The sequence below is a fragment of the Salmo salar genome, chromosome ssa09, assembly GCF_905237065.1.
Source record: "Salmo salar chromosome ssa09, Ssal_v3.1, whole genome shotgun sequence".
In the NCBI taxonomy this organism is placed as follows: Eukaryota; Metazoa; Chordata; class Actinopteri; order Salmoniformes; family Salmonidae; genus Salmo; species Salmo salar.
In genome coordinates, this window is record NC_059450.1 from 117,237,197 (window position 1) to 117,255,525 (window position 18,329).

General features: G+C 41.3%; 1 protein-coding gene across 1 annotated transcript; it reads left to right on the top strand.

Annotated features, from left to right (window-relative positions):
* The first annotated feature begins 12,822 nt into the window (after positions 1 to 12,822).
* On the top strand, positions 12,823 to 15,356 carry tisb (Butyrate response factor 1). The gene is given in 2 exon segments (NM_001140451.1): positions 12,823 to 12,913; positions 13,192 to 15,356. Coding segments are annotated over 2 exon segments (1,095 nt in total). The 5' UTR covers positions 12,823 to 12,880; the 3' UTR covers positions 14,254 to 15,356.
* Positions 15,357 to 18,329: the final 2,973 nt, after the last annotated feature.

Sequence of the window (18,329 nt, forward strand, 5' to 3'; positions counted from 1 at the left end):
AAGCCAAACCTACATACAATAACCGTTGACCACTACACACAGCATACCTCATTGTCAGCTAACGTCATAGTCAACATTGCTAGCTATTAGAACTAACGAGTTAATAAACCAACTACAATCAATGCAGTATAGTGAACAGCAAGCAGTTTAGCAGTTACACCAGAGGGCCCCAGTGGCAATCAATTTATATATATAATCAAAAGCGTACCTTGACTTGGAAGAGTTCCAGTGTTGGATAGTCATAGCCAGCTAGCTAACATAGCATCCTTCTCTGTTTGAGCCAGGTGTTTGAGTAGGCTAAACTAGCTAGTTGCATTCACTAGCTAGGTAAAAAAAAAATATATATATATATATATATATAAACATACAGTGCCTTCAGAAAGTACTTAGACCCCTTGACTTTTTCTAAATGTTAGGTTACAGACTTCTTCTAAAACTGATTAAATAGATTTCGTCCCCTCATCAATCCACACACAACACCCCATAATGACAATTCAGAAACAGGTTTAGAAAAGTTAGCAAATTTACGGAAATATGACATTCACATAAGTATTCAGACCCTTTACTCAGTACTTTGTTGAAGCACCTATGGAAGTGATTATACCTTGCCTCTTCTTAGGTATGATGCTACAAGTTTGGCACAACTGTATTTGGGGAGTTTCTCCCATTCTTCTCTGCAGATCCTCTCAAGCTCTGTCAGGGTGGATGGGGAGCGTCACTGCACAACCAGTTTCAGGTCTCTCAAGAGATGTTCCATTGGGTTCACGTCCTCGCTCTGGCTGGGCCACTCAAAGACATTCAGAGACTTGTCCTCAAGCCACTCCTGTGTTGTCTTGGCTGTGTGCTTTGGGTCATTGTCCTGTTGGAAGGTTGAACCTTCGCCCCAGTCTGAGGTCCTGAGCGCTCTGGAGCAGGTTTTCATCAAGGATCTCTCTGTACTTTGCTCCTGTCATCTTTACCTCGATCCTGACTAGTCTCCAGGTCCCTGCCGCTGAAAACATCCCCACAGCATGATGCTGCCTCCACCATGCTTCACCGTAGGGATGGTGCCAGGTTTCCTACAGATGTGATGTATGGCATTCAGGCCAAAGAGTTCAATCTTGGTTTCATCAGACGAGGGAATCTTGTTTGTCATGGTCTGAGAGTCTATAGGTGCCTTTTGGCAAACTCCAAGTGGGCTGTCATGTGCCTCTTACTGAGGAGTGGCTTCCGTCTGGCCACTCTACCATAAAGGCCTGATTGACATAGTGCTTCAGAGATGGTTGTCCTTCTGTAAGATTCTCCCATCTCCACAGAGGAATTCTAGAGCTCTGTTAGAGAAACCATCAGGTTCTTGGTCACTTCCCTGACCAAGGCCCTTCTCCCCCGATTTCTCAGTTTGGCCAAGCGGCCAGCTCTAGGAAGAGTCTTGGTGTTTCCAAACTACTTCCATTTAAGAATGGAGGCCACTATGTTCTTGGGGACCTTCAATGCTTTAGAAACGTTTGGTACCCTTCCCCTGATCTGTGCCTCGACACAATCCTGTCTCGGAGCTCTACGGACAATTCCTTCGACCTCATGGCTTGGTTTTTGCTCTGGCATGCACTGTCAACTTTGAGACCTTAAATAGACGTGTGTGCCTTTCCAAATCATGTCCAATGGATTGAATTTAAGTTGTAGAAACTCTCAAGGATGATCAATTGAAACAGGATGCATCTGAGCTCAATTTCGAGTGTCATAGCAAAGGTTCTGATTACCTATGTAAATAAGGTATTTCCGTTGTTTTGGGTTTTTTTGCAAAAGAATCTAAAAAACAGTTTTTTCGCTTTGTCATTATGGGGTATTGTGTGTAGATTGCTGAGTTTTAAAAATGTTTTAATAAATTTTAGCATAAGGCTGTAACGTAACAATATGTGGACAAATTCAAGGGGTATGAACACTTTCCGAAGGCACTGTATATTTATAGAGGGATATAGATAGCCCTCTCTCTCTCGCACGCGCGCTTCTTAATTTTTGAAGAAATACATTTCTTCAGAACAGTTCAACTACTGTCTTTCTCTCACTTTGAGTCAACTACTCACCACATTTTATGCACCGCAATGCTAGCTATCTGTAGCTTATGCATTCAGTACTAGATTAATTATCTGATCCTTTGATTGGGTGGACAACATGTCAGTTCATGCTGCAAGAGCTCTGATATGTTGGAGGACGTCCTCCGGAAGTTGTCATAATTACTGTGTAAGTCAATGGAAGGGGGTGAGAACCAATATACCCAGAGGAGGTCAGAAACTAACTGTTCTCCAGCTACACCATGGTGCTACCCCAGAGATTGCTGTTGAGGCTACAGTAGACCAATTTTGCAAAACAGTTTGTTTTAATCAATTATTTGGTGATCTGCAAAGCATGAACATGACCCAGTGTTTATGAGATCTACACAACAGCAACCTCCTTCACACCTCTTTAATGTTTTCACGCACCGCACAAGGTCCCTTTTTAAAGCCTGAGGGACGGTGTATGTGTGCGTGTGTGCACGTGCATGTGCACTCATTTGCTGTTATTGCTTAGCCTTGCACTTCTTTCTGCTTTGAGTGTCAATAGTGCCATGGTGGCAAATACAGAGCATACGTGAGAGCACGGCAGAAGGGAGAAGCTTCCTTTTGCAGACAGAGGAACTACACAGGCAGGAATAGGGGTAACACACATACGCTTCTAGGAGACATACAACGCGGTGTGTGAGATATCAGAAAGGTGTTGCACGGTACCTTTGGCCTACTTTTATATGAGAGAACATTCATAGGGAGATGTCACAAGACACATCAGCTAAAGATTTGATTGGTGAAAGGGATACACCAAAAAGGTGTTGGGTTTTCAAACCCCCTGTACTTAAATTTGAAAGTATTAACTAAACTATTCGCAGATTGAACTGTGACAACAGAGAAATGTTCAGCATACATGACCTTTCAGAAAAGTATGGGGAAGTTACAGTACATTCGAAAGTATTCAGAACCCTTGACCTTTTCCACATTGTGTTACTTTACAGCCTTATACTAAAATGGATTAAATTTTAAAAAATCCTCATCAATTTACACACAATACCCCATAATGACACAGTGAAAAAAGGTTTTTAGAAATTAGTGAAAATGTATAAAACATAAACAAATCTAAGTATTCAGACCATTTTCTATGAGACTCGAAATTCAGCTCAGGTGCATCCTGTTTCCATTAATCATCCTTGAGATGTTTCTTCAACTTGATTGGAGTCCACCTGTGGTAAATTCAATTGATTGGACATGATTTGGAAAGACACACACCTGTCTATTTAAGGTCCCACAGTTGACAGTGCATGTCAGAGCAAAAAGCAAGCCAGGAGGTTGAAGGAATTGTACGTAGAGTTTCGATACAGGATTGTGACAAGGCACAAATCTGGGGAAGGGTACCAAAATGTTTCTGCAGCTTTGAAGGTCCCCAAGAATACAGTGGCCACCATCATTCTGAAATGGAAGAAGTTTGGAACCACCAATACTCTTCCTATAGCTGGCCGCCCGGCCAAACTGGTCAATCGGGGGAGAAGGGCCTTGGTCAGAAAGGAGACCAAGAACTTCATGGTCACTCTGACAGAGCTCCAGAGTTCCTCTGTGGAGATGGAAGAACCTTCCAGAAGGACAACCATCTCTGCAGCACTCCACCAATCAGGCCTTTACGGTAGAGTGGCCAGACGGAAGCCACTCCTCAGTAAAAGGCACATGACAGTCCGCTTGGAGTTTGCCAAAGGGCACCTAAAGGATTCTCTGGACTGATAAAACTAAGATTGATCACTTTGGCCTGAATGCCAATTATCACATCTGGAGGAAACCTGACACCATCCCGATGGTGAAGCGTGGTGGTGGCAGCATCATACTGTGGGGATGTTTTTCAGCGACAGGGACTGGGAGACTTGTCAGGATCAAGGTAAAGATGAACAGAGCAAAGTACAGAGAGATCCTTAACGAAAACCTGCTCCAGAGCGCTCAGGACCTCAGACTGGGACGAAGGTTCATCTTCCAACAGGATAATGACCCTAAGCACACAGCGAAGACAACGCAGGAGTGGCTTGAGGACAAGTCTCTGAATGTCCTTGCATGGCCCAGCCAGAGCCCGGACTTGAACCTGATCAAACATCTCTGGAGAGACCTGAAAATAGCTGTGCAGCGTCGCTCCCCATCCAACCTGACAGAGCTTGAGAGGATCTGCAGAGAAGAATGGGAGAAACTGCCCAAATACAGGTGTGCCATGCTTGTAGCGTCATACCCAAGAAGACTCAAGGCTGTAATCGCTGCCAAAGGTGCTTCAACAAAGTACTGAGTAAAGGGTCTGAATACTTTTGTAAATGTAATTTTCAGTTTATTATTTATAATACATTTGCAAAAATTTCTAAAACATGTTTGCTTTGTCATTATTGGATATTGGTTGTAGATAGATGAGGGGGAAAAAACTATTTAATCAATTTTAGAATAAGGCTGTAACGTAACAAAATGTGGGAAAAGTCAAGGGGTCTGAATACTTTCCAAATGCACTGTATGGTATGGAACGTGTCCACACAACGATTTTTATTTACTACTGCTGTTCTGATTATTGTTATTATGATAATTTATTATATTTCCACATTTCTCCAATCAGACATGGCTGACCAAGACCAGACGGAGAGCACACATTACACCTGTTTTAAGGTCTCTGCACCGGCTGACTGTGAGTTTTAGAATTCATTTTAAGATTCTGCCATTGGTTTTTAAATCAATCCACGATTGTGCACCCCAATACATGTCAGACATGCTTTTAAGTTATGTACCAAGTAGGTCCCTAAGGTCCTCTGGCACTGGCCTTTTAACTATCTTTCCCTTTCCCTTTATCCCAAAGCCTAGGACCAAGAGATATGAAGAGGCAGCCTTTAGTTATTATGTCCCCAGCATCTGGAATAGCATGCCAAAGAACCTGAGGGGGGTCGAAACTGTGGACATATATAAAAAAGATATTAAAGCATATTTTTAGCCTTGCTTTTCCTTTGGCTGCTTTTTAGTTGTTCAGTTTGTCATTCTTTAGTTTTTTTTATCTTGCGTTTGTTGTGTAGTAAATACTTCAGCTTTTATTTTCATTGGTTTTTTTGTTTTGTTTTTTCCTGTAAAGCACATTGCGTTGCATTCCATGTCTTAAATGTGCTGTATAAATAAATCTGGATTTGATTTGATTTGAATGGCCTGAGTCAGGCACTAGAGTGTCAGTCATTATTCAACATGACATACAGAGAAGAACCGGCAGCACAAATCACTGAAACTCTCTCCTCATACCTCAAACTTTACGCTGCATATTTTGCCTACCCTAAATACTTTTTCCTGTGGTCTAAGGCACTGCATCTCAGTGCAAGAGGTGTCACTACAGTCCCTGGTTTGAATCCAGGCCGTATCACATCTGGCCGTGATTGGGAGTCCCACAGGGCGGCGCACAATTGGGTCAGCGTCATCCAGGTTTGGCCGGGGTAGGCCATCATTGTAAATAAGAATTTGTCTTACCTGACTTGCTTTGTTAAATAAAGGTAAAATAAAAATAAAAAAATGAGAGGAGAGAGAGAGACTGTTTTCAATGGAGTTGGGACCATGAGAGAGAGAGACTGTTTTCAATGGAGTTGGGACCATGAGAGGGAGAGAGAGAGACACTGTTTTCAATAGAGTTGGGACCGAGAGAGAGAGAGAGAGGGGGGAGAGGGAAGAGAGAGAGAAGTAGGGCCTGTTATCAGTGGAGTGGGGAATGTTGATAGGCGGTATGGTGCAGAGATAGCGCCTGCACATCAGGCCTGTCGTGACGCACGGCAGACTCCCACGCCCACTCCCTCCCTCCGTCCCCCTCTCCTTTTAACCATCTCTTGCCCTTTTTTTTTACTTTCCTCCCCTTCCAGTTTGACAAAATGTTTCATTACCTCTTCCCTCTTTCATAAAATAATGCTATCTTCCAAAAGCAATCAAAGGTTTTGGAACACACTTCGTTCCCCTTATTATATTGCCGGTCTCATTTGAGTTCACATGCCTGTGTTTCCCTCTACAGGATTTACAGGCACTGATGGTGTTATGAAACATTTAGGGGAAGCTGCCTCCCTTGGTTTCCCAATCGCTCTTATGTGCTTTCCTTTTTCTCCACTAGACCAGCGAAAGAAAAAAAACCTGCTGTTGCGGAACCACTGTCAGAGAGTACAGGACGTTTTGTTTCATTTTCCTACTTCTGCTTCCCGTCTCTCCCGCCCCTCAACCTCCTGCTAGGCTACGCTGGCCCCACATCCTTGAGTGGGGGAAGAATGTAGAAATATGATAGGGAGCGAGGGAGAGGCAAATAGGGGGGATGGGGAAGAAAAAAGTGAGAAAGCATATTACAACTTCAGATTCTCATATTACTGAAGAACCAGGGAGAGACTCACAGAAGGTTTGAAAAGAGAGAACCAATGAGAGAGATAGAATTAGAAAGAGGGAAAGTAATACAGAGACCTGAAGGGGTGTTGGCATGGCGCTAAATTACAGAGGGGGGTTCAAATAGGCACGGCCCATAGGGATTAGTATCTGTTATACAGTATGTGGTAGTCCACAAAGTATTCAGAACTTCAAGCCTGTAAAGTATACACATGAAAACCAATCCCACACTGAAACTCCATTGATATTACTGAAACTGAACAATACTGGTCATGACGTTTGAAACCTAATCTTGAGGTATTACTACTGTTATTGTTTGCATTAATTGTGTTCTTTGTCACTGACAACGCATCAGTTTTACTGCATCCGTATAAATAAGTCGTCAGTAGTCAGACAGAAACAACCGAAGACTCCCTAACCTAATATGCCGTACAGTCCACTACAGTAAGGACGAGAGGTTGTGTATGACCACTCACTACTGACAAGCCAGACACAGAGAGAAAATCACATGACAGTCACGTAACAGGTAGACAGTATCAAAAAGGTCAGGGGTCATTCCTGTCAATCGTGAGGTCCCGAAGCTGGTGGGAAAACACCTCAAAAAGGGTGCCAGGCTGAGTCATAGTTTTACTGAACAGTGGGTCCACAACCGCACAGTTATCATCTAGCGGTAAGGCACCTGACCTTGAACACAGCTATGAGTGAAAATTCAGAAAAGGGAGTGTTGCTCCATAGGAACTGTCTTCTGGCAGTGTCTGACCCCTTTGTCACAAGGCGTCCCCACTCTGGACACAGCTACATGGTTCACTGACAACACTGTTCCCTACTTTATCCTGAGAGAGAGAGAGAGAGAGAGAGAGAGAGAGAGAGAGAGAGAGAGAGAGAGAGAGAGAGAGAGAGAGAGAGAGAGAGAGAGAGAGAGAGAGAGAGAGAGAGAGAGAGAGAGAGAGAGAGAGAGAGAGGAGAGAGAGAGAGAGAGAGAGAGAGAGAGAGAGAGAGAGAGAGAGAGAGAGAGAGAGAGAGAGAGAGAGAGAGAGAGAGAGAGAGAGAGAGAGAGAGAGAGAGAGAGAGAGAGAGACTGGCAGATTCTGCACTCAGCTTTGACTGCCATACCACGCTTGCCTGTGAGGGGTTGGTTCAATCATTCCCACGATGGCTGGCCATTCGGACCTAGGATCAGCCATATCATTAACAAGAATAGGCTAGCACTGCGTTTAGCAACACCTACCCACCTCACAAGACAGTTTGGGATGGCAGCGTAGCCTAGTGGTTAGAGCGTTGGACTAGTAACCGAAAGGTTGCAAGTTCAAATCCCCGAGCTGACAAGGTACAAATCTGTTGTTCTGAACTAGGCCGTTAACCCACTGTTCCTAGGCCGGTTTGGAAAATAAGAATTTGTTCTTAACTGACTTGCCTAGTTACATAATAGTAAAAAAAAAAAAAAAACAGTTTCAAGTGTTCTTTTTTATTATCTGCTCAGTGTGAAAATAATGCATCAGCAATTTGACCTAGATAAAGATGGACAATGAAGCCCAGTGTCACTGGTACTGCGGTGTGTTGTCACTGCGCGCTTGGCCACGATATTCAGGTGCATGCAAACGTTAAGGAATACGGTTTCACGCTTGGATTGACAAACAAGCGTCCATGTTTCAACTGGCACAAAGCAAGTGGGTTACGTGACTCGGTTTTGATATTCATTGATAGCCCATTTTCTATTACAGGGAGACAGCCTATGTATACTGACATCCATTCAGGTTTTCCAGATATGGTAGACAGTGCTGTGTTTAAGTGGGGTTGTGTAAATAGAGGGGAGGCAGCATCAACTCACAGAGCCAGTGTGTGAAAGACAAGGGGTGGTATTCCATATATAAGGCCATGTTTGTTCTTCTGGGAATATTTCACACTGCCAAAATGTGTTTCGGAGGGAAGTGTAAAAACTACACCACCATAGTGAAAACAGAGTGCCACAAATGCAATCCCTCTGAGGACCGCTACAGTAAACTACCGCCTTGTCTTGCTGAGGTCATTCTAAAAAAAAACAGACATACCTGGAAAACACTATGTACCAAAGTACTACCCAATTTCAGTTGATTTTTTCAAAAGACAGATCTTTAAAAAATCATCTTAAACTTAATTTGTGGACTCATGACAGGTTCAACGTTGAGTTTGACAGAAAAAAAGAATATAGGCTAAGGTAAAACATACAAAGGCAATAGAGGAAAACGTCTATCACACAAACATTATAATCAATGCAGAGCAATATGTAGCCACTGTAAAGAACTTAGGCTTACTATACAGCACAAGTGCTCATATACAGTACACCTATTTCACAAAGACGCACTGATTACAAACAAAGGATAAGAACACAGAAACAACTCTTGAAGAAATAAGAGCCACTGTATTTCTAAGCGGTGAGACTCACTGTTAGTAATGTAAGGCGAGCAGGAAAGGAAGGTACTTTCCCTTGTAAAAGCTCTGTAAATATGGGCTCGTGACCAACGGTAGCAGCAGCAGCCGAGTTAGTCGATGCCTTCTGTATCTAATTTATCTAATTTATCTCATTTATATAAGTATTCACACCCCTGAGTCAATACATATTAGAATCACCTTTGGCAGTGATTACAGCTGTGAGACTTTCTGGGTAAGTCTCCAAGAGCTTTGCACACCTGGATGATATAATATTTGTATAAAAATTATTCTATCTCTGTCAAGATGGTTGTTGATCATTGCTAGACAGCCATTTTCAAGTCTTGTCATAGATTTTCAAGACGATTTAAGTTAAAACAGTAACTAGGCCACTAGTAACTAGGCCACAACTAGGAACATTCAATGTCATCTTGGTAAGCAACTCCAGTGTATATTTGTCCTTGTGATGTAGGTTATTGTCCTACTGAAAGGTGAATTTGTCTCCCAGTGTCTGTTGGAAAGGAGACTGAACCAGGTTATCCTCTAGGATTTTGCCTGTGCTTAGCTCCATTCCATTTATTTTTATCCCCCCAAAAAACTCCTTAGTACTTGCCAATGGCAAGTATACCCATGCTTTCTGTCAGCAAGGACTAGAGAGTTTTTCGGGGGGATAAAAATAAACGGAATACATGCACCATGCTTGAAAATATGAAGAGTGGTACTCAGTGATGTTTTGTGTTGGATAATGTCTTATTGCAAACAGGATTCATGTTTTGGAATATTTGTAGTCTGTACACGCTTCCTTCTTTTTACTCTGTCATTTAGGTTAGTATTGTGGAGTAACTAGAATGTTGTTGATCCATCATCAGTTTTCTCCTATCACAGCCATTAAACTCTAACTGTTTTAAAGTCACCATTGGCCTCATGGTTTCCTTCCTCTCGAGCAACTGAGTTAGGAAGGACGCCTGTATCTTTGTAGTGACTGGGTGAATTGATACACTATCCAAAGTAAAATGAATTACTTCACCAATGCTCAAAGGGATATTCAACATCTGCTTTTTTTTTTTTTACCCATCTACCAATAGGTGCCCTTCTTTGTGAAGCATTGGAAAAACTCCCTGGTCTTTGAGGTTGAATCTGTGTTTGAAATTCACAGCTCGACAGATAATTGTATGTGTGCGGTACAGAGAGTCGTTCAAAAATCATGTTAAACACTATTATTGCACACAGAGTGAGTCCATGCAAATTATTATGTGACTTGTTAAGCACGTTTTTACTCCTGAACTTATTTAGGCTTGCCATAACAAAGAGTTTGAAAATGTATTGATAATTTCTTTATTTGTAAACATTTCTAAAAACATAATTCCACTTGGACATTAAGGGGTTTTGTGTGTAGGCCAGTGACACAAAATCTCAATTTAATCAATTTTAAATTCAGGCTGTAACACAACAAAATGTGGAAAATGTCAAGGAGTGTGTATACTTTATGAAGGCACTGTAAATACCGACTATTGCTGATCAATTTCAATACAGTCAGATTTCTCACCATAAGTTTTTGTGATAATTTCCCTAATTCATACAACAGCCACCCCACCCCATGCACATATGTCAGCATGAGTGTTCATAAGGGGGTTCCTGCCTAAACATGCCTATTGGGATGCCTGTAGTGTACAAACTGCACCTTTGCCAAGACAGGAAAGCTCGAATGGAAAGCTTGGCGTATTGGCTCGAATGGAAAGCTTGGCGTATTGCACATCATTGCTCACCATAGAATATCCCTTAGGGCTTAGCTAGTATGTATATTTGTGTGAGCACGTGTGCATGAGTAAGTATGCCGCGCCCCTCCCAACTCACTAGGAGCGAGTTTCCATACTCTCGGGACCAGTGCCAGAAAAGAAACTTGGAGAAAATGCACACCCCTGCACAGCTTGAGAAACCAAACAAGTGGATTGGGAAACAAAATTGAAAAAAAGGGAAAGAGAGAGCAAGGAGTGAAATATTTTCCATTTCTCATTAACCATTTTTAAATATAATTTCCAACCAAATTTGACAAGGTAGTGGAAGCCTGGGGTTATTTTTAACTGGACATGAGTAGGCATGCCTGCCCTGCCTGCTTCTGTGGCCGGGAGTTATTATGCTGCCTTCGACTGATGAAACATGAGCTTTTCAGGGCCCCTGATGGACGTGTCCCACTGCTGTTGGGATAATGGCATAAAGTGAAAGGTACACTGTGACCACTATGGTGGGAAACTGACATAATATGTCTTGGGAGGGAGGGAGGGAGGGACATAGAGTGTCTCTGCCTCAAGTTTGTGTTCCCGTTTCACATCCAACCCTTGGCTATATAGACAATGATGAGTTAGCTTACTGGAATATGTATACAGCAGTTACTACACATCATGTAAGGCCAGTCTCTGCACCCATTTCCCCTCACATTGTCTCCATAATACGACCTTAATAGTGAGATAAATAGAGGCTTTAAAGCTTAGGACACAACCAGATAATACAAAAACACTAAGGATCCAGCAAAAGCGGTGCTGAAGTCATTATATAAGCATTTTAGGGTGTGATAGGGTTCAAGTAAAATGAGCAGTTTCCTCAAACACTGAAATAGTGCCCCTTCTGCCATTAGGTAGTTTTGCAATCAATTGACTCAACTGAAAGAGCTCAAAGCCCATCCAAGTGTAATCATTTCAAAGTAAATATATGACTTTCTGTCGCACTGCCTTGTCAGACTTATGAACTGTGTGACGACAAACCCAAACGACAAATAGAGACACCTCTAAGCGCTGTAGATCAACTGAACATGGCCCAGTCGATCCATGGGACACTGTCACTGGATACATTTTGACTGATAGATTTTTAAAACCCTCTCCACTTCTTCAACTTGACACTATTTACATGAGCAAATATAGCACAACTAATGAACAAAATACTCTCCGAATATAGTCCACTAATCAAGACAAAGAGTTGGTTACTCCTCACTTTGACATTTGGGCATTCTTGCACATGCTTTATTGTTGTTGGAAGGTGGATAGCTGCTGAGTTAATGCCTCGTGACTTCAGTATTTAGCCACACAAATTCAGATGCGTTTCTCACTCGTGTGAACAGTGCTATATCAGGCAAGGGATAGACCCAAGGTTTCATTATTGGTTAAATAGCAGAAACAGAAACATATTTTCATTATCCAAGAGTTTCCTGCTATCGAGGGACTAACATTGCCTGTTTATACTTGGGCTACCAGTAACACAGATGGAAAAAATCACACAACCTAATCCAGCCTACATGATATCACAAATAGAAACTGAAAAACCCTGTGTTTGAAGTCTAGACTGATTACTGGATAATGTTGTTTGTTACAGTAAGATCATACTAAAGTCATTACCTACATGGATTCATGTCAACTGTTTTTACGTTGTCACAATGCACATGAGCGTATTTATGTCTATAGCCTAAGGGTATATATATAAATAAATATATTGTTCCCCTTTGAGAGATAGCCTATAACTGTTGGAAAATGAAGGTAAAGACGGGAAATTGTATTAAAGACAGATGTTCTACAAAAACACAGAGCGGGTGTCACGCATAGAAACCAATGAGGAAAAAGTCTGGGGTAATTCTGGTAACAGCCTTGGGGAAAATGTGTCCAGCAACGAAGTAGTTAATCATAGCCTGCTACCCCAAAACTATTCGTCATCGTGGTTGAAAATCTAATGAACATAGGCAAATAATGAACAAGTGTGTCAGTATTTGTGGGCGTATTATGTTGTTGCCATATATAGCCTAGTCTATACGATGCGTTTATGTTTGAATGTTGGTGAAACTGAAACATTTCACAGCTGACTAAAACTACAAAAACTAGGCAACCTTGGTTGGTTGAGTTGTGTACGAAACTTTATGGGAGTGGTGTCCGGGAAAATAGCACAGGAAACCCCGCCTGCCTGTCAGCCCAGACAAACTATAAAAGGCTAGCAATGCATTAACAGCGCAGCGCAATCGCCCGTGTCTTGCAGCTGAAAGTGACAGGCGAACTAAAACGTTTCAAAGGACAAGAACACATCGAAGCATGTCCGATATGATCGACGATATTGTCACGAGGGTAAGGTTTATTCACTGTGTTTATATTTATGTTTTTGTTCAGATCAGTAACATATGCTATGGTTATGCTTTTGGTTCGTAAAAAAACTACTACTAGACTATTGTATAAGTTGTAGGCTACTTTGAACTTTGATTACATGTTGAAATATTCACAAAACATATTTAACATCATTAAAAGATTACCTGGGAACAGGGCATAGGCTACAATTCTGCATCCTGGGTAGTCTATAGGATAGGTATAACGTGATCATTTATTGACAGTCATATTTCTCTCCACAGAATCTGATCAATCTTGGTTTAGATGAACCATTCATCCAGCAACAAATTCAACCAATGGCACCTCGTCTCAACAGTTCAACTTCGTTCTTCTCACCAAAAAGTCATAGTCTAAACTCTGAGCAACTGAACGATGATACCCCTTGGCCACTTGACATTTGGAGCAAGATGGCTCCAAGTAAACAACAGGTTTCCTTCAGACCTGACCGCTCCATGAGTCTAACCGAATCCAATATCCTCTCCTTCGGTAAAATGAAGACCCTGGATGAAGTGCCTCCACCTCCTGGATTTCCTCCACTGAACAACCCGACTCCTCTCCCTTCCAACCGTTACAAAACCGAACTGTGCCGTAGCTTCCAGGAGAACGGAAGCTGTAAATATGGGAGCAAGTGTCAGTTTGCCCATGGAGAGCCTGAGCTGCGCGGTTTGTACAGGCACCCAAAATACAAAACGGAGGCCTGTCGCACCTTTTACAACTTTGGCTACTGCCCATATGGAGCCCGCTGTCACTTCATTCACGAAGAGAAACTCACCCCCTTGACCCAAAAGTTCCACAACCAAGCACTTGCTGATCAGAACCCACGTCAGCTCCGTCAGAGCGTCAGTTTCGCAGGTTTCATGAGATCACGCAGCTCTCCTCCCCCTGCGCTCCACGACCCCCTTGGCTTCACCCGTGCGCCCTCGGTGTCACCACCCCCAGCGGACATTCTCTCCCCAGTGTTCAATGACACCCAACACAACACATTTCAGTTTTGTCAGAGCCGACCCAGTGTTGGTGACATCCACAACATCCCTATGATAGTTGAGCCACAGAAGCCCTCACGCTGCGTTTGTGGCCACGGAAATAACTTCCCAAACACTCTGAACAAATCTTACGCTATGGAGGACCGCAACAATGTCTACATCACCCAGCCAAACCTCCAGCGCTTCTCTTCTGAAGATTCCCTCTCAGATCGGGATAGTTGCAACAGCACAGGAAGCACCAGCGGTTCAGAGTCCCCCACCTTTGATGGGGCTGGCAACAAGCGCCTCACCGTCTTTGCGCGCCTGTCACTCTCTGACTAGGAAACCCAAACCACACAGAGACAATCCAAATCACGAACCTCGATCAATTGTGAAGGTTCTGCTTACACAAATCAGAAATCCTATCAATATGATGCGCATCAACACTTTATACTGTTGTTTATTTATTAGTAAATTACTTGCTCAGTGAAATTTATTTGGTACTCAAACTTATCAAAATCTGTATATTTTTATACTTATGTATATTTTCATTTAACTTTTCATCTTGTCTTCCATTAATTGCTTTCTTTAAAAATGACCTTGATGGTTATGACAGTAACATACGTTTTATTAAGTGCCTTTACCTGTCTCAATCAATATGAGAAGGGCCTAGTAGCCTTACTTTAGCTGGATTACTTCGATTAGTCCTTCAAATATATGATCATATGAAACAAAAGACTCCCCTCGTTTAGTAAGCTGCCAGAACTATTTGTCAGATCTATTCATACTGTTGGTATTCATGTGTATACCACAAACTGTTGAAAATATTCAAACCATCAATGTGACTTGAAAAATGACAACAAGACATTCTCTCACTGTGATATGCACTTTAAAATAGGTATTGGGAGACTCGTCTCTCTATGTAGCATTTAACCAAAGCTTTATACTTACTTTTATACTTTTGCTACATTCTTTGTGTAAGAGCAGTTTATCATATTATTTTTGGACATCCATCATATTTTAAGACATCTGTGACAAAAGTGAGAAGGTGCTAGTACGCCGTCTGTGTATGTCACAGATCTAGGAGGGGGGTATTTGTGTAATCTTGCCATTTATTTAGAGACCTGTTTTGTTGCATAATGTTTTGACAACCCTGGTTGGGTCTTACTCAGCTGTAGTAGGTGACTTCTATTTCATCAGGGACTGTAACATCACAGTATTTCCATAGACTATAGGTTGACCTATTTGCCTTTTGTAATTGTATAGACTTAACTAATATATTTATTATGATATTTATTGTGTTAATACCAATGTATTTTGTACTTATTTATCAAGAACATGTCAGGGTCTGTGAAAACGATGTGTGAATTATTAAGAAAAAAAGAATGAATTTATTTTTGATCGCCTGAACAGGAGAAATAAATGAAAATGATAAAGAAATGTAATTTCTTGCATTTAATGGTCTTTTGTCAGTTTTACAGCTTGTCTCAAGTTTGATTCAATAAGGCAAACATTCCTTACTACTTGATGACAACACAAACAGAAGCTATATGAGGGCAGAATACATGGTTTACGCAATGATACACACAACACATAAGTTATCATATGATCAAACTGTATTTTGTGCTTAAATAATACAACAATAGAAACAGAAGATACCCTCATTTTCTCGCTGTGAGCAACCAGGCCATATCTTTCTATAGATGGCTGTTATGTCAACACAAATGGGTGATATTGTATTTGGCCCGAATACTGTGTCAGTCACTGAAGGCATTTGACCCAAAACAACAACTTAGTCCTTATCCTGCATGCATAGAGCTCAGTTTCATAACTAGCCATGTGGATATGCTGGAGTTGGTGTGTTGACCATTAGATAGGGAGCTGAGCTGTAACCTAGCTGTGTGGTCAAGTGCCTGTGCATATTTGACATTCCTCTCTTAGGACGCCCTGTGCTCACCCTTGTGTTTACTTACTGGCAAGGTTGCCATGGTTAACCGTCTTTCCTCTGCTCTGTATACACTTGAGTGTGTACCAATACTTGTCATTCTTATCCCCAATGGGTATCCATTTTTATGATGTCAGATATGACTGGATTGCATCAGAAAGGCCTTGTATTACAAGTGAACTCCAGAAATCTCCTTTTGCAATTTGTCCCTTCATGTAAGGATAGCTGACAAGGTTTTATTGAGAAGTTTTTAATATGGGCACAGGATGAACACAAAGAGCAATGCAAACACTTCCTTAAACCTTGTATTTGAAATGTGAGGTTTATAGTGTTAAATCAACCTCACTACTTCAATAGCCTACTTTTCCTCAATCCAGTAAGGCCTTCAAAAGTCTATACGGTGCACATTTCTGATGGGATCATCTGAAATTCCTTCTCCAAGAATAAGGAAGGGGTCAAAAAGCAAACCTGAACGCAGACATGCTACTAGGCTTAAAAAGGTTGGGTATATTACTGGAAACTAGAATTTCTGTATCTTTCAAGGATTTTATGTAATCTATCAAAAGACATCTAGTGGCCCCTTTGGGTACTTCAGATTTCCACGTGTCTGTAATAATCTCTGGCCCTCTGTGTGGCCTTATTGCATGTAAAATATGTGAAAGAATTGAATAAGATGATTTTAAAATATAAAAAATAATAGCAAAGCTGTAAAACATTATGCTAAATATAAACAATCAACTTATTGAATAGCATTGGCGATTAATATGAGAGTTTCAGCATGAAATATCCTTTCTAATTATAAACAAAAAATGTTTACAAACATTTATTTTACTGTGTCAATATGTAGTTGTCAATGCATTAGCGTCAAACTGGTGGCAGTTGTGAAAAAAAGTCAATAGTTGGAAGAGTTGCAGAGTTAATTGAAAATGAAGCCCTTGTTAATTAGATAATTTTTTCATTATTTAGGCTATTTTCTCTTGAACCATATGGTCTATCAACTAGAAACTCATGGACAATATGTACACACAGATATAATAAATACTACACATGAATAACCAAAGTTATGCTGGATTGCCATCATTTTCTGTTAATTAGTAAAATTACTGAATGCTCCGGTAACTTTGGTAAATTACCAGTAGCTTTGTAACCCTATATGCTACCAAGTTCATATGCTTTTCAGTTTGCCATTTACTCTAAATGAGAGGTTTCTGGGAATAGCCTACTAATACAAATCAGGCTACGCCAATGGATTGGATATGCTATCTTCTCACTGTCAATGCGATCAGCAGTGAAGAAACAGTGCTAAAGGCAAACACCTCCAGATAAACCTGTCCTGAGATCAGTTATCTGTGCATGTACGTACATAGCCCTAATCCATCTGTAGGGAAAACACAACCTTTGAACAGCTCACCAATACAGACAGATCAATAGCGGTAACAATTTGTCCACGTAGACCTACATTGCCCACATACTATAGAGTGGGAGCACAAGCTATTGTTATTTGTTAAGGTAATGTTATCTTACATGGTGCTGCTAGCGTGGTTTTCACTTCTAGCTTAAGGAAAGTGACCCCCACTCAATGGTTGATGCATGAGATAAACAGCGTTGTTGAAACCGCAGCGTATCTAATTTTGACAGCTACAAGTGAGACAAAGGATATGACAAATTCACATCTATTTATTTGTTGCCTTTCCCACTTCCTCTTTCCTCTTCTGTTCTTCCTCAAGATGGGGTAGTAGAGGTGTCAATCGACAAGGAGGAAGATCAAGTTTGATCTGAAGAACAGAATATCTTTCTGTCAATACAGATGATCTTGCCATTACATTTTCTCTGTATTTCAACCAAGACCTTAGAATGCAGGACCAGAGGACCCCTCACAGCACCCCGAGGAAGACCATGCCGTTACACAAAAACACCTACCTTAGGGGAACTGTGATTGCAGGCCATCAGTCACATCAATAAAGAAATCAATTCACAGTCCATTTAGTTTATCTTGTCCTTTAAGTCAGTACAGACACATGATGTGTTGCCATAACAACAGAGGCCGTCCAGTAAAATCAAATAACCAACACAGAGCACAAAACGGGCAGTGTGTTTTCTCTAGGTTTGGCATAGCCTCACACTGCAAACATAGACAGCTGGTGGACCATGCATTGCGGTTTGGACCGCAACAGTGTAATGCCACATATAGTGTGTTTCTTTAGTTTATTTTTGCCTTTTATTTTTGGAATGGTTAGTGAAATCCCTATCTTTAGTTGGCATTTTGATAGATTGCTAATGTGAGCATTATGCTAGTTAATCTACGTTTTGTAGATTCCTGCCAAGGAGGATATATTTACTGTCTATGATAAACTCCATTACACCTTGTGTGATGGACCCAATTCTGTAGAAATGGTCACGTGGTAAGTCACAAATGAATCCCATACGCTCTACTCTGATCTGATTCCAAGACTCAACAGTTATACCTTACTAC